The sequence below is a fragment of the Fusarium pseudograminearum genome, chromosome 2 (assembly GCF_000303195.2).
Source record: "Fusarium pseudograminearum CS3096 chromosome 2, whole genome shotgun sequence".
Lineage (NCBI taxonomy): Eukaryota > Fungi > Ascomycota > Sordariomycetes > Hypocreales > Nectriaceae > Fusarium > Fusarium pseudograminearum.
Window position 1 is genome coordinate 2,582,916 of NC_031952.1, and position 24,054 is coordinate 2,606,969.

A 24,054-nucleotide genomic window follows, 5' to 3' on the forward strand; every position below is an offset into this window, starting at 1 on the left:
GGTAATTTATATACTTATAGTACTTTAATTATTTTTTTAATAATTTTTTTATTTTTATTATTTTATATTAAAAGGGGAAAAATATTTTAAAATAATTTTAAAGCTTAAATACTATTTATTAAGCCTTATAGCTTATTAATTTACTTACTATTTTTTATATAGTATTATAGTATTAATTTTTTTTTTTACTATTAAACTTATATCTCTTAATAGATCGAATAAGTAACTCATTTATGTATTAATTTACCAAGCCACCTTGGCAAAACCCCATGCTTTTGCATGCGTAATGCTGTGTTATACTTCTATGTATCAGCTGTGCCGCAGATAACCAAATGCTAAGCGTCTTGCAGATTTACATGCTGCGTTTAACAATAAACGTATTGGCCATCATACCAGTAGAACAACAAGACATGGTTATCTTTTTCATCGCTTTGCTCGCCGTCTGCTCTTCTTCTCTGGTACACTTGCACTGCCTCCCTCGAGCTCGCCCTCTGCAATCTTGCCTTCATTTTCCAGCTCTTTCAATTTCTCCTGCCCAGAGATGAACATACTCAAATCCCGGTTCATCTCTTGCAGATCTGCGTTTTCCGCTTTGACTTTCTCCAGCTTCATAGCCATTGCTTCATGATCATTATTGAGATGTTCAATTCGCTTCATCAATCCTTCGTTCAGCCGTTTCTCTTCCTGGAGAGATTTTCCGAGGTTACGTGCCAATGTTTCGCTTTTGTTTGACTTGTTGCGCTCTCTTTCAAGCTGCCTCTCTAGCTCGGGGATCGTCTCTTCACTGAGGGTCGTATACTTCTCGTCTAATAGCGCCAGCTTCTCCATGGCCTTGGAGGCCTGGACAATAGCATTCTCAGCAGTTGCGGATGCTTTCGAGGCTTTGTCGACAGTTTTGCTAATTAGTTCTTCGTAGTATGCCCGCTGCGATTCAAGTTGACTTGTGACCAGATGCGTATACTCCAGACCTATGCTTTCAAGTTTTGCCCGAGGCACGACATCTTCTTCTTCCAGGTGGCCAATTGATCTATTCCTCGACGGAAGCTCCACCACTTTGCCGTCGCCTTTGGCTCGTATAAGCCGGTGCACCCACATATCACCGGCGTAGTCCCAGACATGCTGTGTTTCCAGCTCGAGAGAAAAGCAGTGTGCCGTCTCTTTCCAGTGGTCTTTTGCATGACCACCTTTGTAGCGGCCGCAGCCTACATAGCCGCATATCAAACAAATCCATAAGTCATCTGTGCAGCCACAGATAGTGCAGAGATTCGAGGCTCCAGATCCAAATGGCTGTGGATGAGGGTTTGAGGGGTCCGAGTTCGCATCAGGTGACGTATTCGTAAATCTACAGACTGGACATCCAGCCCCTTTCCAATTCTGGAGGCATGTGCAGTGAAACACATGAGAGCAAGGAATAGTCATCAATCCGTTTGTCTCATCCATACGCTCAAGGCACACGGGGCATGTAGGTAGTTCCACAAGATTCGGTGTCGGGGGAGGAAACGGCCGGAGGCTACTCGACATTCCTGCCGAAGAGGATAGAGGTGAGAGAGCGGCGCTGGACTTTCTTCGCGTCGGCGTTTCGAATGTTATGTTTTTGACGAACACTACATGACATAATTGAGGCTAGGAGGTGTTAGCGATCATGTCCCTCTCTATAACATACAGTCACTTACCTCCATAGTGTTGAAAACCTTGCCGTCAAACTCCCGACGCCATTGTTTCGCTCGCATATTGTCTCGAAACTTGAGAAGAACAAGGTATCTGTTCATTCGCGAGGTCATAACCATACGGCAATGGCTGATATCACCTCTCCATTTTTCTCCTACAAATCCCATAAGATCGCCTGGAGACATGTAGGCGGGGACTGCCGGGATGCAAAGAGTTGTACAGTCGTTGCTTTTCGAATCTCCAGTTCCGTTTTCCTGGCCCTCCGTTTCGACGAGGCTGGGCGTTTCATCGCCCTCTCGGTAAAAGTGTACGACACCCCATCCGAGTTCAGTATTCTTTGTCTCAAGTGGAAGGAGATCTGCCTTGGTCGCCGTACCAGCCCCTCCAAACATTGGCCCTAAAGAGGGTGCCGCGGATGGAGTGTTTCGACTACCGTCGCCGGCCATCGTGTGTCCGGTTCGTAAATCAACGGTTTCGAGGATAACGCGGCCAAACCTCCAGTCTCTAACTGCGTTTTGCGGGTGTATTGCGGCGCTCGAGTTCGGCGGTGGGAAGCTGTTGGCTCTCTCAAGCCACTGCCTTTCCGACACAATTTCAATCTTCCGTTCGGCTTCCTTGACAGGCGGCCTAGCAGCTGTACCACAGTCTATTATGCCAAGACTCGAAGTGGACGAGTTCTTCCCCACAGTTGTGTATGGAGATGTGTGGTTTGCAGAGTTGTATGAGGGAGAGTCGGGTGTATTTGGTATTCTGTAGGTTGTCTGTCGATCTGGTCTCGGGTGGGATGGGAAGTCGTCGAAAACGCTCGATTCAGGCGGCGGTAGCCAGATGTCCTTACGATCTTCTGTTTCTGACGAAGCAGTTAACGGGTCAGGCGTCGGATACAGCTCAAATTTGATGTGATAAAAGTAGGAAGGCATAGCGTATCAGCATATGGTTGCGATGCTCGCTCGACAGGTGGTAGGTGACAAGTGAGCAATTTTGGCTGTACCTCTAACTTGGAAGGAGGACCGAAAAACACAAACTCGATTACTAAGGAGGTAAGAACAGGTGTTGGCGGGGTTTGTGATACTTCAAAATCATTATATGCTGCTGTGTAATAGCGCGAATAATAACGGAATCGGAGAGGGAGGTTTAGAGAATGAAAAGTTCAAGCTCAAAACTTCGAGCCCATGAAAGCCCCCCACCCGTCGTAAGCTGGGCTGCCAGGTTGGTCGGCACACCAAGACTTCCCTCGGGGTATCAGAAAGATAGCCGCTTGAAACATAGGAGACGAAACAATTATGTTGATTTATGCTATTTAGTCTAGTTGTATATATTTTTATTCTAAAACTTAACGCGAGCTTTTCTGTTGCCTGCCAGCCACGACAGTTATGCGCTGACTACACAGTCCATGATTCACAGAATAACCGACACATATTGCAGGCTGTCATTGATTCAGAGACATAGAACACCAAGACCTATACAAACAGTCACTGTCATACAGCCCATGATTCACAGAATCACTGACACTTTACATGTTGCAGGCTGTCATTGATTCAGAGACATGCAGCACCAAGACCTATACAAACAGCCACCGTCACGGTATTTCTGTCTCATGGCCTTTGGCGTGCTGTGACCCACCTTCTCCAGGTATTATCAGAAAAGTGAGCCATGATGATGCTCCACAACCCAGCTCATGACGAGTGGGGTCGGCACAATGTTGATGAACTCCAGACTCCAAGTTGAGCTTTCATGATCGGCATGATACATGACATCTATTTGTGGAGCAAAGCGACTTCAACACATTCAAACGTGCTGCTTAGTAGTAGCGACCTTCAACTTCTTCTTTTTAACACAACCTAAAAGACTGCTCTTCAATAGATCATCGAGTATTTGACCAAAAGACGAAGCTGTCACTTGACCTGTCCAGCTTCCCGTGTCCCGATCCCTATTATTGACAACAATCCTAGCAGCAACAACGCAATGCCTGCAGGCAAGAACCTGAGCTAGAATAAGAGATGAAATTATTAGGCCATTTTATACAATTCAGACCACATCTTTAGGATGTGTTAGTAGTCTATTACCATAAAGATTAGAGTAGAGACCTCATGTCACAAGTCTCAAAAGATGCAACAAAGAATGTTGGTTGAATTCATGCCGTTGCTCGGCGTGCCTGAGGCCCTCAGGCCTATTGATAACTAATACTAATTTAACCGGATAACACCCGTCGTTCAATCATGCCGTTACTAATCATAATCTACTGTCCACCACGAAGACGAAGGACCAGGTGAAGGGTTGATTCCTTCTGGATGTTGTAGTCGGAGAGGGTTCGGCCGTCCTCGAGCTGCTTGCCGGCGAAAATCAATCGCTGCTGGTCAGGAGGGATACCCTCCTTGTCCTGAATCTTGGACTTGACGTTGTCGATAGTGTCGGATGACTCAACCTCAAGGGTGATGGTCTTGCCGGTCAAGGTCTTGACGACTGTGATCACGTGTTAGTAATGAATCGTACAGCGGAGATGTCGAGTTGACTTACAGATTTGCATACCACCACGAAGGCGGAGGACGAGATGAAGGGTTGACTCCTTCTGAATGTTGTAGTCTGAGAGGGTACGGCCGTCCTCGAGCTGCTTGCCGGCGAAAATCAATCGCTGCTGGTCAGGAGGGATGCCCTCCTTATCCTGGATCTTGGACTTGACATTGTCGATAGTGTCGGATGACTCGACCTCAAGGGTGATGGTCTTGCCTGTGAGGGTCTTGACGAAGATTTGCATACCACCACGAAGGCGGAGGACGAGATGGAGAGTCGACTCCTTCTGGATATTGTAGTCTGAGAGGGTACGGCCATCCTCGAGCTGCTTGCCGGCGAAAATCAATCGCTGCTGATCCGGGGGGATACCCTCCTTGTCCTGAATCTTGGACTTGACATTGTCGATAGTATCAGATGACTCAACCTCGAGGGTAATAGTCTTGCCGGTCAAGGTCTTGACGAAGATCTGCATGGTGGCGGTGATGTGATACAAGTGTAGTTTGGTTGTTGGTATTGGGGATGGGATGATTTGGATGGATGGTTGGGTTCAAAAAGAAGTAAATGATTTGGTAGAGTGGGATGTTGTGGGAAGAAAAGTAGATCAAGTTGAGAAGAGGCGGAGGAGGTTTAAGTAGGTGAGGGGAAGGTTTGTTTGGGAATCAAAGGCAAGGTGCGAGGGGGCGCAGTGACCGGATTACGCCTGCCCGCCAGCTGCCAGGCAGTGACAAACAATAGCGACAAGGCAGGCGCGTACCCAAGGTTGGCTGGCTGCCAACGGTCAAGGAGCGCAACTTCCGGGGGCGGATGATTCATAATAGCCAATGACGGCAACGACTAGGGAAGGCTCCAGAATCTGGCCAGGTACTCTTCATGCATTCACCGTGATAACAGGCAAGGCGACTCGGTGCCACAGAAAACTTCCATTATGCTACTGTAGTGCCCAAGAGATGGAACAATATCCTCACTTTAGTCTATCTTAGACCCCGCTCTTAGGCTGTTTATTTTCTGTATCCTAAGCTTAGATCTCTGCCATCGCAAGACATTCGAGATACATACACCATATCATGTTGGAGTGACAGGTGGGTCCGGGCAAAGCCAAATGCTGAGAGGCAAACTGATGTCAGGAGCTGCTGGTGTTTTCCAGTCAAGTCTAGAAGGTGCTTACGAACAAAGCCAGACCAAGAAAGAACAAACTCACATATGGCAGTCTCAAACCTGAGAATTTTCTCGACCGAAAGCGCCTGCTGTAACCAACAACCACAGCTGCCGTACTGTGCCTGTCATGGACCGTCGCATTCACTTGCCCGTCACCGTATAATTCACGGCCATTCACTCATCAGCAGATGCCCACGGTCTAACGCTAAAACTCATGCACCGGAGCGGAGTGGCGGGGCCCAGACAGCGGCATGTCGCCACTTTACCCCGGGAAAGGCTCCAAAGCAATGCTTGTCCGAGTATTGTCAACAAACACCAATCCACGAGATAAACCGATATAAAAGGTGGATTGTTTCTTTCAGCTCCAATACGGGAGATCACAGGTGATCATTGCCCCAAGCTTCTAGTAATCAAGTCTTGGGTTCAGGAACCGCAAGCGCAACTCTTTGGATCAACATCTCATCCATTACCGAGATAAACCCAAAGTGGGGACACCAGCCATAACACTTAGTAACAAAAGACGGGGAGACTTCACGCACCTGGACGGACACCTCTCTGGAATCCAAAGGTTTGTTTTTATTTCAACTACTATCATTGCAGCATGCTTTGCCAATTTTATCGCAGCACAGAGGTCGACGATAACTCAGCTCTGGGTTGAAGCGATGTAGGGATCACCGACTTTGCCGTCTACTGGATCCGGCCGTGTCGGCTTCTGCGACGTCATCAACCAAGAATTCTGGCCCGTGAGGACCCTGCCTTAGGAGACCGACCACCCTGTTCGCATCAACTTGTTGAGCTGGATGCGACACTGCGAAGCTGGCCCGTTTCGCCCTTTCGTAACCAACATCATCGTCTCCCTGGACACGGCGGCATCCCATTTCAATCAAGTTTATGTTTAGCACTATCACCATCCACGTTATCTTGATCGATCGCAAGTCGTTATCAGAGCTGACAATGACTCGATGCCGAATGGCGATTGCGCAAAATAGGGTGTCTTATCGCGACCCCGCCTTTTGTGGTGTTGGCTCTTGCCTAATACAATGATAGCCTAGCAATAGCTCAGGACTGACTACCCTAGATCAAACCGTCAACAAAGAGCGGTGCCTGTCAACAGAATTTCCGGGACAACGAAAAGAAGGTGGGAAGCGCATTCTCAGTTCAAACAGATACATAGTTGAATGTTTCAGGAGTTTCGTCTTACGTGCGATAATTGCTCAAGCTCTGTAGTTATCCAAGGCTTATCGAACTCCTGCGGATCACGTCCTAGCTGACTGTCGTCTTACTATTTCCATGCACCCCAACCAGCACGTCCAAGATAGGGAACCTGCTTGCCTTGGTGAGACCTTGTCTCAGCTTCTTCCGAGCACTACCAGCTATTTCAAGCTAGCCCGGAATGAAGCATACATACATGCAGTCACCAGTACCTAGTCGAGGCTGACTAGCAGTTATCACAAGACAAGACTTTATCAGTTCACATAGAGTAAAATTTGTAGGGTTAAATTCAATTCAATATACTCGCGGCCGTGCTATAGCGCTTGCCCAGCATGATGCCTTTTTTTGTAACTACCCAATATCCCTTTGCCAAGCTGCTAGTAAAATGATTCGCTCTTCCCTTCTGCTCAGCTCTTCAGCTCTTCTCTGTCGACCATGTCTTGTCGCGAGTTCAGCCCACTTGAGCTCACCAACGCCCTCAAAAGATAAATCACACGTCCTCCATTTAGGCCCATCAGCCATGCAAAATCAGTCATCGCAAATGCCAGGTCGTCAAACATGATCCCATAATAACACCACAAAGTGGGTGAGGTTCGCTCTGGATTGTATGATATGTTCTCCTCCGCCTCCAATTTAAAAAACAAAAAATATGATAAAAAGAACTAAAACGCTCTGTCTTCTTCATTCATACATTCATAGAAGAAAAGTCATAAGAAGGTCATAACACATTTTCCCGTGTCAGGTTGCTTCGTGTTGTCGGGCGGTGACCAGCCGTGATAGAAGGTTAAAGCCGTATTCGTATGCTCAAAAGAACAATTCTGGGGTCGCGGTTGACCAAGATCGAAACGGCCTTGCCAACGCTGTCGCTGTGATAAAAAACAAATGTGACAAAAGAAAAGGCGGGCGCCAAAAGGGCCCTATCATATGTTTTGACAGTCTTATAATATCGTTGCACAGGCTATGGTATCTTAGTTGGCCCGAATGACAAGCTTGGAGAGGAACTTGTTGGACAGAGAGTCGAAGTCATAGCGGTCGAACTTGGACTCCTTGCGGGTACGAAGATATGCCTCTGTGTCAGGTGTTAGTGGTGTGATGCAAGAGGAGCGTTGAGAGAATACATACCATGCTTGATAACATGCTGTCGCACTTCAGTCATGGCCTCGCAGACCGAGGTGTTGTTGTGAAGGAGGTGACCGTGCTTGCGGGTGTCCCAGTCGGTGAAGGCAGGAAGCTTCTGAGAGATGGCGTGGAAGAGACCCACAATAACACCAACAGGTGTCGTCTCCATATCAGTGCAGAACTTGTTGACGGCAACAGGGTCGGGGACTCTGTAGTGGCAGTCGAATTGCATCTCCTCCCAGACAGCAAGGAGAATGGAGGCAATCATGAAGATGGTAGGCCAGTTCTTCATCTTCTCACCACTGTAGACACCAGAGTACAGAGCTGAGAGCTCCTCAAGGATGTCCTTCTGCAGCTCACGCCACATGTCGGCAAGGGCACACTTGATCTGGAAGTTAATCATGACAGGGGCGACAGTGCGACCGTAGTACTTGGAGTCCTCGTCATCAATCTGACCGTCAAGGTCAACCTCGGATCCTTGGTTCTCGACCATGGTGATGTGCATGGTGAGGTTGTAAGCAAGGACAAGCTTGAGCGACTTGCGGATAACGGGCATCTTCTCCTTGACGTAGAAGCGGTGGGCAGTCTTGAGAATTTCGGTGATGAAGGGGGTTCCCTCGAAATGGTCGTCAATGAAGTCCTCGAAAGGTCCGTCAATGTGCTTGTCGAGATACTCAGACAGAGCGTCAAGGCGGATACCCTCAGCGCCAACATCGAGCTTCTCAGTGCGAGTCTCGAAGTCAATGGGCTCCTGGTCAGTGAGAGTAGACTCGACCCAGTCAACGGAGAAGCAGCTGTCGTCAGCGACAAAGACCTCGCGAACCATGACGGGCAGAGCGAAACCGTAGCCGTGGGTGATCCACATGAGAGTCTCCTTCTGGGCGAATCCCTTGACATTGTAGACCGAGACACCACGGTCCATGTGTCGCTCGTAGTCTGCCTTCCAGTCCTTCATGAAATAGCCAATATCCTTAATGTCGATACGAGTGCAGGGAACCTGCCAGAGACGAGCATGGGAAGGCTGGCAACCAGCGCAGGGCTCTCCCTTGTCACAAGTCTTCTTGAGGAACTTGCATCGCAAGCAAGCTCGGAGTTTTCTGATCTCACTGGCCTGCTTCCTCTGCTCGGGCAGGAGGGGTCCCTTTCTGCGACCAACCTTCTTCTCGACGGTACCATCCTTCTTGCCATTAGAAATACGACGAACAACACTCTTAGTGGTGCTCTTAGCAATAGGGCTCTTGCGGGGACCAGAGTTCCTGCGGTTTGTGCTGCTGGAAGAGGGGGATACGGATCCGGCGCCACTTCCAGGGCTGTGACGGCTCGAAGAGGGTTCGGATTTGACGGGAACAGTGGCAACAGTGGTGGCGGCAACGGGTTGAGGGCTGTGGTTGTGGGCATGGGCATGGGCATGGGCGTGGTTGTGGCCGTCGTTGGTGAAGCAGTTGCGGTGGTGACCAGCATCGACATAACCATCAGACTCGGGAGAGAAGGGGGAGTAAGGGAAAGGAGGGATCTCCTCGAAGCTTCCAAACTCCATAGAATTGGCGCCGTCGGACGAGTCGGAATTGGTTCTCAAGTGAAGGGTCTGGGAAGGGTTAAAGATGGCAGCACCCTGAGCGTGAGCCTGCTGGAACTGATCAAAGTTGGGCTGGTTCCAATCTACCATAGCCCATCCCTCGCCCGATGATGAAGGAAGGGACAGAACCTCGAGGTAAGTGCCGGTTGGCGAGTGACTACCGACGCTATCAAGACGAGGCAGTCCATCCATCTGCAAAGTATTCTGGAAATCCTGCCAATTCTCCATCCCGGTGCTGGGCCAAACTGCCTGTGTGTGGTCATCCATGGTGGGCAAGCCGTGGAACGTCGATTCGAGGAGGTTAGCCTGAAGAGCGGCTTGTGTGGTCGCGGGAAGGTAGTCAAGGGGATTCGTCGGCTGGAAGTTGTTGGGGAAAGCATTGAAGCTCATGAGCGCAGCATCGTGAATGAACTGTGTCATGTCAGCAGCAGCGAGGTGCTGCTGCTGCTGCTGCTGCTGCTGTTGCTGAAGGGCCCAATCCGTCAATGGGTTCACACTCTGCTGAAAAGGCGATTGTTGTAGCGGCGAGTGCTGGCTATGGGGGCTGGAGGATTGCGACGGAGGGGAAGAGATCTGGTGCTCCTCAGGGCTCATCGAGGCATATCCGTGAGAGTGGTTTGAAGACATATCGAGGGGAATAGCCCAGTGTCGGGCGTCCTGGGACATGATGTTTGAAGCAGCTGAAGGACTCGAATGGGTAGTAGCCGTCGAGTAAGTTTGGTAAGCAGCGCGATTTCGATTATCGAAGTTGGTCAAGTCGAGATAGGCATCACCCCCGCCGTTGTTGAAGTCGTAAGTCATACTGGGCAAAAATCAAGAAGGAAGCGGAGTAATAGATACGGATGATCGATAAAATTGTAGGAACTCAGCGGACGACACCGCTCTTTCGTGAAGTCCCTGTTGAGGTGAAGGGAAGAGGTTTTGGAGCAGCTGGAGAAGGAGAGGGACTGCTGGAGAAGGTTTAACGGGTAGATCATGGGTTAGTCTCGCTGCTGTGGGCGGTTTGTCGATGGGGGAAGAAGCGGTGAAGCCGTCGGGACGAGCAGCCAATGGCCAAGCCACCTGAGATGGAGGCGCCCACCCACTAAACTGGCCGCTACATAAGCCTATCCGCTGGCGAGCACACCCTGGAACCCTTGACTGCTGCAACCTTCCTGCGCCTCTCTTGGGGGTGTCAGAGTAATAGTATTGGCCAATTGGAAAAATGCTTGAGGACGATGGGTTCATCTGTTAGCAAAGACTAGCGAGCGCCATACAAGCGCAAACATATCTACCCCGAGTCTGGCCAACCACCTCTGCAGCCGCCGTCGCCGCCATGACCCGAACGTCGTGATCCAGTCGAGTCCGGATAGACGTACTCATGAATCAAGGATTTGGCCTATCGCCAGTCCTCCAGGCCCTAGCCAAAGCCCAAGACTAGACTAGAATAGAGGCCCCGTAGTCCAGCCATCTCCATCTCCATCTCCATACCCATCCACCAAAATAGCTATTACATCCTATGCCTATGCCTATTCCTATGTTGCTTTGTTCCTAGCTTGGTGCTGGGGAATCACGATACGCAGCGGGGCATTTTGCCAACAGCTCCATTGTGGCCATAAATCGTGCATGAGATCCAGGTACAAGTTCTACCAACAGTTGTTCCTGGATGGAGGACCTATAGATGGTTGTTTTAGTTGTTAACATGATGCTCTAGCACTCTATCATGTCTACACAGTCCAAAGATGAGGCTGTTTACGAATGTTGTGATAAGATTCAGATCTACTTGATGCGCCATCTCATTTCTCTAGTCCGTAAACCTTGTATACCTAGTTGAGGCCCCCGCCGCATTGGCTCCATCAAGTTTAGCAAGTGCCAAAAAAAAAAAAGAGGTTCCGAGCCAAGATATGGCACAGTGCATTTCGCTCCTCCGTCTGCTGCATAACGGACCATAATACCGTGCATATACTACTGTCCACATGTGGGAACCTGTCATCCACTGATATTCCACCCACCAGCTCACCTTGCAGCAAAACATCGTTACAACACAGCACCGTTGGGGGTTGCATTGCGACGCTACAAGCAAATGGGAACTCATCGTGTGCGAGATAGCAGTCGCAGTCTTACAATACCTGCCTACATAGTACAATACTGTACGGCCTGTATGTGCTCTCAACCTGCTCATTATCACGGAATACCCGTCTGACCAATTGCCTCCATTGCCTCTCGTCTACGCACAGTAGTTGCAAGTTATTTCCTGTCTTGGCCTCGAGCTTCCCTTCCCGTCTGCACGTCTTGCGTCTTGATGCTCCACCATCTGCCTCTATGTGGTGCAGTTATGCTACAGACTAGACAACACAACAAAGCTTGCCGCTCGCCCGCTCGCCCGCTCCGAATTCGAGATACTCTTCCTTGAGAAAAACAGCCATCACAACGAACAAGCAGGTCATTCACAGCGGCAAGCCACACGCTGACGGTAACACGGCCATGCAGCCATATGTCTTGAAGCTTGGAATGCTGCTACATATTGCTGCACGTGCGAGGGTTTGACTTAGCTTTGTACCCCAGTACCGTACCTCCTCCCTCTGAAGTGGGCACCCAGTCCAGTCTCGGACATGTCACGCATTTGCATCTGTTGTCTTGTCTGGAAAGCATCGGGTCTGCGGTTCCGTCTCGATTCGAACTTCAGGGTCCAGCTCCATGAACATGCCAAACTCGATCGATAAAACATCTCCGGGTATGAGACATCTCCTGTTCAGTTTGCTGCTTGCCGAGCGGTAAACCTCGAAATGGATCACGCTCAGCCATCCCGCCAGCCATCAAACTCAGAAAAGCGAATGTCAGCGGCCAATGCTTTGCAACCCTTGCCATGGCCTCACTTACAAGAGACCATCGGCGAAGCACTAGTTTAGCTAGACTCCACCCAGGGTCTTGCAAGGACCTGTCCAGTTAGGCCGTCGATCCTGCTCAACCTTTCAAACGCCCCATGGACTTGTCTGTCTGGCGAGGCTTTGCGCTCGTGATTGCCAGCGAACACGTCAAGGATCTATCCCAAAATCTCCCCATCCAAGGCATTACAACCAATAAACAACCTCTAATCCGCAGAATCTGGTCTGCAAATCCTGTTCGGAAGATGCACGATATGTCCGCGCACAAGAGTTGATGCGATAAATCGTTCCGCGGCTCTAGCTCTTCACAAGCTTATGAGTCTTGCGGAAAAGCTGGACGATTGATTGATCACGATCAAGAGGCACCTGTGATGATCCATTGCCCTCTCGAGTTGTTGTTTCGAGCCGCAACAATTGATTGCAAGAGCCAATCCATTGATTGCTTTCGAAACGTATAGTCATTAGTGAGCCTGTTTACTTCTGCCGTGGCACAATCAGGCAATCAATCACATTAGGTTTCAATAGTTGTCAATGCATACCATACTTGCTTCCGCAACTCTCGCGGCTGCCCACGCTTGCATCGTCGCAAACTTATGACAATTGTCGAAAGAAGAACCCGACGGGCACATACCACCATCGTCGATCGCGAGTTAATTGCATTGAATGCAAACAGGATTGAACGCCTTGGTTGTTGCTTAGTCGAAGAACTAGCTATGTTTTGCGTAACAAGCAGGCGCACGAGCATTGGCCACGTCCACATCGGGTTATCTTGATCTGGTGTAGAAAATCTCCCGCGACAGGCGTTACATTGACGACAGAAGAGACAAGGAATCGCCGGCAGTACAACGGTATCAGACCAATGCACAGCCTGCTGCTGTGTCTTCTGGGCCACGCAATATGCTGACCAGCGTACCAGCCTCCCCAGAGTTGTGAAGCAGAGACCACCTGGTGTCTGTGTGAGATGTTTCTCAGACTTGTAGCACGCACGCACGAGGCTTGAAGACCTGGCGCACAGTCATTTCTGCGACCCTACTGCTGTTGGACCGCATGTTCATGCTGCGAGACTAGCAATGATGTCAGTATCTCCTTACAGAGAATAGGACGAGACAATTTCTAACGTCTGAGTGCCAAGTCCCGTGAACCCTCTTGCGCTTCAACTTAGTTAGCCCCTTCTTTCGCTGAGATGTTCCATGTTAATCTCTGGCTTCCCCTTGATATCTTGACCGCATCTGATGCTACAACCAGGGTTCTCCTACAGTCCCCTAGCCAGCCTAGCTGCTTTCCGTGTGCACGTCTCGCCTGGTGGTAGTGCTCCCTTTCCTTCTCCTTCTAGACCAAGACCAAGAAGGATCTGTGGTCTTTGTTTACGGAGAATCGATGATGCGAACTTCGGGGAGGGCGATTCGTGTGGGACGACTAGCAATTCAAGTCTGTTATGAGTCTCAACCGGATGGCATTTCTAACAACACGAGTCAGGTCGATGCGCGCGCTAACAGCTCCTGCCAATTATCAGGATTTACGTCGTTGAAGCCCTGTAGAAGCATACGTACATACACGAGCATGCTGTCGAAACAAACAAACAAACGCGGTATGTTACAGCAGAGTGGGCTCGGCACATCCTACAGCTTACTGTTAGGATCAGCTCTTGGCAAACAGTTATCCGTACAGTGACAGCCAAGCAATGGTCTAGCCAACCCGAATTGTCAAGCCAGAGAGGCGAGACAGACCCTAACGGCGGTCGTTCTGAGCTCGGCATAGTACGTACATGGATGTAAGCCGCATCGAATCTCGCTCCACTGCCGATGGGGTTTTGTCGTGCCGGCTATTGGCAACTCTGTCGCCATCAGACCATTCTTGACGCAGGGGTAATTTTGACGCTCAGTTCTTGGACCTCGATTTCAGGGAGCAGCCGCCGGCGGTCAAGAATTATAGAAGGGTCAATTGGTAGATACTAAACTGAGGCGATTTAAATTAAGGAGTCTTTATCCGTATTCAACGCAACTTACACAGTAGCCGCTTGACAAGCTCTCTTTTCCTCTCGTACCGTGCTCCGACTGGCCGATCTCCATATAAACTCGGCCTGCGAGCCACAACAACTCCGAGACGATCTTTCCCCGCCGTGGGGGCGCAGGACGAGGGCTTCTGTGGCATCTAGGCATTCAGTCTCATATGCAACTTGATAGTCCAGAATAGACGGGCCACAACATGTATCGTGCGTACGATATGTAAATGTGCACTATCGAAATGTCGTGGCCACGCCGATCGCACTTTGTTGGTAGTCTCGACTCTTAGACGTGAGGGGCGAGTTGACCTTGAGTTTGTGTTTGTGTTCACACGCTGTGACTATAGATGAATCCGGCTTACTAGTGCGTGAGTGAAGCTGCTCGAGTTGACCAGAAAGCCATGTTCATAAATAGACTATCGAATTGTAACTGCCATTCATTCCTAAGAACAAAAACTCGCCGATTTCCTCTACAAGCTATGTGAATCTCATAACCCCTCTGCTCACCAAGGTCGACAGCATACACCCTTGAGATGGATGTCTTGGCATTACTTGACGACTGGTGTGACTTGTCCTAACCTTAAAAGAGGTTTCGTCATTCCGGTCTCATTATAGAATCGGCCAGACTCCTCTTTGAGAGCTGAGCGATCTCACCCAGAAAGCAGTGCCAAGTCGTACAAGTGCGGCATGGAGATCCCCTCATCTGCAGACTTACAACTCGCAGGCAGCTCCACCACATCGCTTTTTTATTCCTCTTGCAATGGTCCGACCTTGTCGTAAGCATACCATATGCATTATGGACAAACTCGGCTTTTCGAGCAGGAAATCATGCCATAGTCTGCATTTCAACCCAAAGGCAAGTTGGCTGTCCGCTCCCACTCTATCCTTGGGCAGCCCTGCAGGAGCTCGCATAGGATCAGTATTCCGGGCCTAGGCCTAGTATGCTAAGTAATTCATGCACATGATTTTAAACCAAAGCATGCAGCAAGTAATAGTTTTTCTGGGGATGGCCATATGCAAGTATGTGTTGTTTCATGCATAGTATACCAGATCCTTCCAAAACGCTTTGTGTATGATGTGATGTTGTGCTTTGTAAGTATACAAGACGCCGAGATCGTCGAAGCTGTGACTCATAGCTGGCAAGATGGCAGACTCTCCCAGAGAAGTAATCCGTTCTGTAGTGAGTGTCGTTTTGAGGTTTTATGCGAAACTTAATTATACGAGACGTCTATATTATTGGACGAGTGTGAGACCTGTTTTGGGTAGATTGTCAACCCGTCATAACAGCTTGTTGGGATTTTCTTTGCAACCAAGTTAAGGAGAAGAAATGCGAAGCATTTCTGAGCCTATGGAGTGACTTCTTCTTGGCTCCATGCTTGATCATGCTAGACTTATATCTCAGTTTATTTGCTTTGTCTACTAAGATTCTGGACATTGGTCTTGTCAGAGGCGAACTCCTGCAAGTGGTGTGATGAGTCGTGTAAGTCGGGCAAATTTGTGTCAATCACAGGTCAATTGATTAATTAACACAACTCAGCTAGAGGGCCGCCGTGAGTGGATTTGTCCTAAGATTCAATTGCGATAAAGATCATATACGTATGGGTGTGCCTTCTTGTGTTCCATGTATACATTTGTAGGTACGAAGCAATGGCAAAGTCGAGAAGTCTGGAGATTTCTGACACCTCAACACGAGCCTCTCGGCCCAGTCCATGTCTTTCGAAACATGTTTATCGTCGTGCACACAACTTGATGCGGACATGGAAAGAAACAAGTATTGAAGTGAGTTGCAATGGAGTGGTCTTCTAATGTAGCCAGATCTTCCTTTCAGCTATCGGATAGACAGTCTTGGCATAAAACATGGGAATAGCATGTGCAAATCGAGACGAGGATTTTATGCTGTTAGCTCAATGACTTTAGTGATAGACGAAGTTCCTTTCACGTGATGTTCCGGTCAATGTCATCCATGAGAAGTGGTTGGTAAGTCCCTGCGCCAATATGTATGAAGGAGTCTCAGTTAAGGACGGAGACTCAGTTGACTCATAGGCTTAGATTGACGGGACGAGCCTAAGTTGGTACACGGGGTGTTACTTATACCAAAAGAGGTGGCATGTTTCAGCGACAATCATTCTTCACCGGGCAAAGAGCATGTAAACAAACGGACGATATAAGTATCTCAATATCAATAGCGACTACTGGGTATATGAAAAGCAAGTCCATCAAGGAATAAAAAACGCGCCGGCTAATCTCAAATGCTAAACAGACTTTTGGGAGATTTTCCTCAAGATGTACCAACCACTCACAACCATGGTTATACAAGGAGAGGCATTTTAGGGAGATAAATGATAGCCCAACGCGGCCGTGAAAGTCCTTTCGAGTATCAGCTCGAAGGGACGAAGACAGTCGTCATCATGAGCCTCATCGTAAAGCGAACACCGTCTCACGGGGTTGTGACTGAGACGGCCCCTCTCATGATACTCACAGTCCAAGAATGCGCCGTACACCATAGCATTCGTGTACATGCTCGAGGAACCCTTCTTGAGACCATAGGCGGGTCAGCAACGCGAGAAGTGGACGATATGGCCCAACATCCGCTGGGACAATTTGTGAGAGAGTATGCGGAGGGAGTATGCCCTGCATATAATGGCTGTACGTAACGACGCATCCCTGACATAGGACGCCATTCTCAGCGCCAGTATCTGAAAGGTACGGGAATCGAATGGAGGCCATGCCACCAAAGTCATCTTCCACTACTTCGGCCTTTCTAGGCAGCCTTGACAGATCACAGCCGGGAGAGTCGAGCGAAGCTTCGTGAAAATGTCTGAAAATAGCAGCGTCTTTCATAGATACTTTGCCAGGGCGGTATGTTGGCCTCAACTTGGCTAGCTCCTCATCTGAGCCGTGTATTTCCAGAGCAAGCCTCTTTACCTGCTTGACACTGACAAGATGTTCCACCTGTTTATGCGCAAACTGAAACCTCAGACCAAAAGTGCCAGGAACACTGTGCATAATGGGGACTCGCCCGAGGTCATCATCTGTGAGACCAAAACACTGCTTTGCCATGGCTGGAGAAGTCATCCGGAGAGACTGATTCTCGTACAGACATTCGAAGCAAACCCTCTCACACGTGGGCACAAAGAGAAACCCGCCAAATGCAAAGCACGATACACATTTGCTCTGCCGGAGGGTCGAGTGAAGCATAGTAGCACGATGATAGCCCAGCAGATGAGTTTTAGCCAAAGCGGCCAATGTCTCAGGAGCGTGCTGGACCATCTCGCTATAAACTGGCAGACTCTCTATGACATCTTTGCCAAGAATAGAAACCCTTGAAAGACAAGACAGAGACTGGAAATCAAGAAGGTCGAGGACGGAGAGCAGAAGCTCAGCAGGGAGAAGATCCAATTGGCCTAGAGATGAAGCATAGACCCTGGACTGGTTGGGGATGGACGTAATGGATGGGAGAGTCTGATTGGGTGCATGATGAATCATGCCCTTGAATTCAGACTCTTCGGCACGGATGAGTTGTTGGATGAAGTTGTTGCAGGACGTAGCCATGGCAATATATATGTATGGGTAGATGGATATAAGAGGAGTAGATAGTATGTAGTAGTGTAATAAGTAGTTTCTATGGGAGAATTGATGGACAATGGCACAAGGAAGAGAAGAGGAAGAAGAAGAAAAATTATAGAAGGGACACTAGTAAACGGAATGGATAACACTAAACTTATAGCTCATAAACAAGAAAGCGGTAAAATAGTTACACGAGTTATGGAGAGAAACAAAAAGACCGAGGTTGTTGAGCAAGTGCCCTTACTCAGCAGGACGAACCGCTTAGATTCAAGTATTTCAGACATGAAAAAAAGCAATACTTATTGTAGTGACCAGCTGGTGTCTTGGGAATGTATGTACGGCATTGTAGAACATGCATGGCCATGGGTTCTAGTCGATTAAGCGCGGGGGTATTTAATGCTTGGGGGGACTCTGAGGTGACGTTTCGACGACCATATAGATAGCAGTCATGGATTTGCTAGAGTGTACTTTACGCTTAGTTTATTATTGTAGTAATAAGTTTTCATCTCATATCGTTCACTCTATTGTTGTTCAACTTGATCAATGGCAAGACTCTGGTATTTGGTATTGCTAGGTTACATTGATAGTATGATGGCTCTTGTGATACCCATGTCCTTGCACCCATGATGGACGATATTGTATCGTGCATATGACAAGCCGGTCTTTGAGTTCCGGCTCTTTCTCCACCAAAAATGTCTTGAACTTGACTCAACTAGCAAGCGCCAGAGATCTTGTCTTATTATCTTACCGCAGATTTAGTCATTCTGAAATAGTAACAATCGATGTCTAGCAGAACTTCATTGGCCACGGTTGGTCTTAATCTCGACGAATTCCGGGCCGGCCCTTTGCAAGTATGTTCACGTTACTGTTGGGTGACATGACAGCTGGAAAGTCGGGAGATCATCCTGCACAACACAGCTCATGTGTGTGTTGTTTACAAGTTGATATGACTAAATTGAGAGACATGGCTATCAGTGGAACAGAGCAATTAGACTGTGTCAAGCCCAGCATCGTTGAAGCTCAACTGATAGAGAGGTCGACAAGTTGAGTAGTCATGATACACAACATGAACTCTTTTCCGTCTCATTTTCTCACTGCAGGGTCATCATGTCGTACCCTGAACATCGTTCAACTCCAAGTAACAAAACACTGTGGTACACAAGACAAGTCTCTATCAACATCAAGTGGACAATCCTAATTACACCCGTTCAAATGATCCTCCTTAGTGCCCTACTAGCGCTCCCTTAGACTCTTAGCTCAGCTTTTCTTTCCTTAGGTTGGGGGTTGTCGTCGGTTCGGACTCAAGAAACAGGCTCGGTCGAGGGCTCGGATATTCGAGACAACATTATTCTACTTCCGCCTATAGCGTCGGACATGTTCTTTTTTTCGCCCTCGTACTCAGCAATAAATTCGCATTTGATCTACATTCGCTTGCCTCACTTTATTTGTGTGAATTTGTTAAAGCACTCGTAAATGCGCAAATAATCACATTCTGCTATAACACTTCACAGTAGTGGGAAACTGAGCCGTTTGAAACCGAAGCTCTTGCACCCACTGACTAGTTAAACTAGCGGAGATATCGCAGATGTTCAATCTTTAATGGACGTTGTGAGCTTTGCCGGTCCACTGTCCATGTCAGTAAGACACGGATACTTGTCTCCGCTGTGTAGCCAAGTTACATCAATACTTTTCTAGTTTCGGTACTTGGAACCATGTCTATGCTTTTAACAACAAAAAACTTGGCCTTATTGGCTTCTAGAAAGATGTGCTAAAAAGAATTTTCTGTTGTGTCTTCGGTCCGATATTGATGGCGTGTAACGGTTGGACAGCAGGTTTGTGCGAGCTATTTGGACTTGCTGGCAACTGTTGGTCTTGTTGGAAGACGACTGGAACATGTCAGGTCTCGTTTTTGGGCTTGTGGACTGACTATCTGATCCGATCCCTTAGATCTGATCGCCCCAGTTTACGAAGCTCTCATACCACTAGGGTAATCAACAGATGTTTCACAGAAACCTTATTGTGTGTTACTATTGTGATGTATTAGTGTCTTAATCTCATGTTTCTTGACCGGTTCCATAAGAATATTCACGATAGTCATGGTGGACAGCTAAAGATGGAGGTCCTGTTGCTCAACAAAGCAGGGCACAGTCTTGGTTCATGGATACGAATACACGTGCTTGGTGAAAAGATCTCACAGATTGAGACAGAGACTTTTTTTTGTGAGTTTTTCCACCAACTCGTTTTAAATAATTAAGAGACAACAAGTTTGTTATTGCTTGATTCAAGGCTCCTTTTTCGGTGTCTCATTAAGAGGTATTAGTGAAAGCTTGGTGAACGAGGTAATAGAAAATCGCGATGCCCTTATAAATGTAGCCAGCATAAGTAAAAGTGAAGAAAATGTTATATTATTTAATTAATTTAATGCGTATCCAAAGACTGCTTATAAGATTTAATGTTTATAATTAATATCTACTTACTCCTTTGTAATAAACTTCGCATACTCTTATCTCAACTGCCTCTGGTTGCGATTCTCATGAGGTACAGGGTAAGAATAGTCATTAGCGTTCTAGCGAGTGAGTAAGTTAGTGAGTAAGTTAGTGAGTAAAAAACGATAGTCTCAATCTATTATATCAATATGAGTATACTAGAAATCAGTTCTTTTACTAGGAGCTTATAACTCGAAGAGATCGTATTTAATAGGATTTCTATCCTGTCATTGTGTTTCGCAAACTGACTACACTTGTCGGAAGGCTTGCGTCCAACTTGCGCGACTAGGCTGTCATGATGGCTGTCTTGTAACACTATAAGCTCACAGCAAAGCCATTTTTAGATCAAAGCGTCGAACAATACAATCACTTTCCTACAGATTTACTAGCAAAAAATGAAGCAAATAATTATGGAATGAGATTGTTGGTGCTTGGTAACTGACAAAGAGAATTACCCCGCCAAGTGCATATCCCCATTGGGCACATCAGCAAAAACGTCCACTTTGACAGGCAATATAGTGGGGTGAGATGAGATGCGAAATGGCCATGGCTTAAAGAACAATATCAACCGAAATATCCATTGTTATCAAGTCCAATACAACACCCGTAAAGAGAAAGAAAAGGGGACTTTCCTTCATATAATCCGGTTGCGTGATGAGAGGTCGTTCTCGTCTTACTCGTCCTCGTCCTCGCGTTTTGTTTCCGCACAGCAACACCAGCAACACCAGCAACGTCGCAACCACCAAGCCTAAACCAAAACCCAACACCAGGATGACTTCAGTACAGACACAGCCACAGCCAGGGGTGCACATGGAACACAACATCCCTCAACTCTTCACCACCGATCCTCCCATTTACGACGACCTACCCACAGAGTCGTCACGCCTGCAGGACGAAACCATAAACGAAGTCTTACCCTACCTCAACGGTACGGAGCACAAACAATGCAACTCTCACGGCCTGCCTCATCTGAATCGTCGTCGTCATGTAAACTTCCTGCACAAGCAGCTGGGCAAGTTGCCCGCCGCCTTTACCTCTGCTGATCCTAGCCGGCCCTGGTTCTTCTACTGGTGCATCTCTGCTCTGGTTCTTCTGGGAGAGGACGTCGAGCCGTACCGGGAGAGACTCGTTGACACCGTTCGCCCTATGCAGAATGCCGATGGAGGATTCGCTGGCGGCTTCGGCCATACCTCGCATCTCGCCACCTCCTATGCAACCGTCCTGTCGCTGGCTCTAGTCGGCGGTGAGGACGCCTACGAATGTATTGACCGACGAGCCATGTGGAGATGGCTATGCTCACTCAAGCAACCCGATGGAGGGTTCCAGATGGCCCTGGGCGGCGAGGAGGATGTCAGGTATGTGCATACTGTACCACTTCACTGCGTTGCGCCATGCATTCGCTTCCACAATACCACCGCGGCGATCAAGGCCCGTACCCCGATCGCCATCATGTCGTGGGCCGTGAAGAGACTCGGCCAGCACCATTCCCTTCGTATCAATCTGCAGACTGACAGCATTACAGGGGTGCCTACTGCGCGGCCGTCATCATATCGTTGCTCAACCTCCCTCTTGAGCTATCACAGGATTCTCCCGCACGATCTGCTGGCCACACTGGTCTGTTCGCAGGACTGGCAAACTACGTACACAGATGTAAGTGATGCATGAAGTCCTTGACATCCGTGGCCCCTCTCTGATTGTCCACCGTGAACAGGCCAAACGCACGAGGGCGGCGTGTCGGCCAAGCCGGGCATCGAAGCACACGGTGCATATGCCTTTTGCGCTCTCGGATGCCTTTCGATTATTGATTCTCCACATCGAGCCATCCCACGGTATGTCCATCTATCCTTTCTCTATCCAGTTAAATCTTGACATGAAAGCGGTGCATGCTAACACAGTTCTGATCGACCGGGCTCTGTAGACATCTCAATGTACCATTGCTCATCTCGTGGTTATCATCTCGTCAATACGCCCCCGAGGGTGGTTTCTCGGGTCGCACAAATAAGCTAGTCGATGGTTGTTACAGTCACTGGGTTGGAGGGTGCTGGCCTCTCATCGAGGCCGCTCTTAACGGACCCGGGTCGGGACCTGAAGATGCAGAGGCCAGTCCAGGTGGCCGCTTGCTACCTGCGGCCCAGAGTAGCCTCTTCAACCGTGACGGTTTGATCCGATACATTCTTTGTTGCTGTCAAGACCTGTCCAAGCGGGGTGGACTGAAGGACAAGCCAAGCAAGTATGTAACTCCGTGGCCCTGCATCCAGAATTTTCAATGAGCGCTAACTAAAGTTTAACAACAATCAGGTACTCGGATGCATATCACACCTGCTACGTACTCTCTGGCTTGAGCTCAGCGCAGCACCGGTGGACCTTGGACGCTGCTCGTCCTCATGAGGCGGACGTGAAGGGGGATTCCTGGTCTGTAACACCTTACATGGATGGCGAACAGATCTTTGACGAGGAGGATCGCGTTGCCACTGTGCACCCAGTCTATGTTATTCCACAGCATAAAGTGGAGGGCATGCAGAATTACTTTTCGTCCAAGCATGGATTTTAGATTAAGCAGCATTTGTGTAGCGTCAGGTGGAGGCTTGGGGAGACAGACATGAGACACGACATATGACGGACCACGATGCAGCAGAGACTGGTCGTTTTCCGTGGCCCAGCAGGTGTACAAACATTATGACATGTAATCAAACCAGACCAGGGCGCACATGTCAAGGCCTTGGTGCGTTTGTTTGCGGCGTACATAGATCTGCCTTTTCAATGACGATCCATACTTGAAATATCATATCTCAATGGGAAAAGCACGACATGGCACCTGCGTTGTCGAGGTATGGCAAACTGTGCTGCTCATCCATTTCGGTTCCCAGATACAGTACCAACAAATATCCACCGCAGTGCATGCATGCATGAATCAGACAGTGGGCGCGGGGGAGTTCAGCTTGCAAGTTACAGCTGGTTTCGATGGTGTTATACTGTGTCGTCAATGACAGCAAAAATGTATCCTGCCTCAGTGAGAAAGCAATACAGAAATCCGAGGACTGTTCCAATACCGGGATAAGAACCATCGCGTTTGAGCATCAAAAAGGGCTAGACACGTACTTGCTCATGTTCTATGCCCAATACACTAGTTCAGGTAATAGCCCAAGTAATCATTTGGCAATGTATATGAGGCTGAAATCATTATATGTAGTAGTTTTTGGAGCTTCAGGGATTTACCCCAGCCCAAGGGGCTTTGGAGTCTGGACATGTACGATGGATTGACGCTTCTGTTGTGGGACGGACATCTTGATTATTGTGAAACTGCCAATCCTTAATTGGCAGTAGGGAGATGGAAGAACTCCGAGAGAAAAGTAAGTAATAGGTACCAGGAGCCCTAAAGATATTGGTAGAAGAAGTTCCGTATATCTTTAGGTATTGCGGTATACCGCAGCCATAGACTTTAGTAGAGAAATACTATGCAGCTTCTTCACTCATGAATTGCCCAATCACCAGGATAGCGTGGAGACAAGGAAACAGGGTCCCTTTAACGGTCGAGGGCGGGCATGTAAGACAACCCCACGATCATGTCTCAGTTTCAACGTGCTGTTGACCGCAAGTGGTCGTTTTGACTTGGCCGGGACGCATTCGGTAGGCCAGTTCCACACATTTCTAGTGGTACCATGCATGTGTATACTTTGTCCCATTGTATGTAGTGACTTGCCATAATTCTATCTGGTATCGGATGAAGGGGCCCAAGCACTTGGATCGACTGACAGGGTATAAGCGAGTCCGGACCCTGTTTAAATTATCTTGATATGTAATGCCGAACAAGAGGTGCAACTATATACACAATACTAAATAGGTATCTTGTTTGTGTACCACTAAGAAAGGAGCATGGATCTGTGGTACACAGAA

At 48.3% G+C, this 24,054-nt stretch overlaps 5 protein-coding genes across 5 annotated transcripts, besides 5 other annotated features; 1 reads left to right on the top strand and 4 right to left on the bottom strand.

The window, feature by feature from the left end:
• Positions 1-2: 2 nt before the first annotated feature.
• Positions 3-102: a repeat region.
• Positions 103-132: 30 nt separating this feature from the next.
• Positions 133-203: a repeat region.
• Positions 204-423: 220 nt separating this feature from the next.
• On the bottom strand, positions 424-2,588 carry FPSE_10046 (uncharacterized protein; the record flags this gene model as incomplete). The annotated part of the gene is made up of 2 exons (XM_009263163.1): positions 424-1,623; positions 1,674-2,588. 2 exons carry the CDS (start codon positions 2,586-2,588, stop codon positions 424-426), a joined length of 2,115 nt encoding a protein of 704 aa, XP_009261438.1.
• A 1,319-nt stretch (positions 2,589-3,907) lies between these two features.
• Positions 3,908-4,651, bottom strand: FPSE_10045 (uncharacterized protein; the record flags this gene model as incomplete). The annotated part of the gene is made up of 2 exons (XM_009263162.1): positions 3,908-4,131; positions 4,186-4,651. The coding sequence occupies 2 exons, from the start codon at positions 4,649-4,651 to the stop codon at positions 3,908-3,910; spliced, it is 690 nt and encodes a 229-aa protein (XP_009261437.1).
• Positions 4,652-7,514: 2,863 nt separating this feature from the next.
• FPSE_10044 (uncharacterized protein) lies at positions 7,515-10,042 on the bottom strand (the record flags this gene model as incomplete). The annotated part of the gene is made up of 2 exons (XM_009263161.1): positions 7,515-7,615; positions 7,669-10,042. 2 exons carry the CDS (start codon positions 10,040-10,042, stop codon positions 7,515-7,517), a joined length of 2,475 nt encoding a protein of 824 aa, XP_009261436.1.
• Positions 9,678-9,709: a microsatellite.
• A 6,540-nt stretch (positions 10,043-16,582) lies between the features above and the next one.
• Positions 16,583-17,659, bottom strand: FPSE_10043 (uncharacterized protein; the record flags this gene model as incomplete). Its single annotated transcript, XM_009263160.1, has 1 exon — positions 16,583-17,659. The coding sequence occupies one exon, from the start codon at positions 17,657-17,659 to the stop codon at positions 16,583-16,585; it is 1,077 nt and encodes a 358-aa protein (XP_009261435.1).
• A 2,409-nt stretch (positions 17,660-20,068) lies between these two features.
• Positions 20,069-20,097: a repeat region.
• A 145-nt stretch (positions 20,098-20,242) lies between these two features.
• Positions 20,243-20,277: a microsatellite.
• Positions 20,278-20,931: 654 nt separating this feature from the next.
• Positions 20,932-22,711, top strand: FPSE_10042 (uncharacterized protein; the record flags this gene model as incomplete). Its single annotated transcript, XM_009263159.1, has 5 exons — positions 20,932-21,515; positions 21,683-21,810; positions 21,872-21,989; positions 22,079-22,390; positions 22,459-22,711. 5 exons carry the CDS (start codon positions 20,932-20,934, stop codon positions 22,709-22,711), a joined length of 1,395 nt encoding a protein of 464 aa, XP_009261434.1.
• Between the last annotated feature and the right edge of the window lie 1,343 nt (positions 22,712-24,054).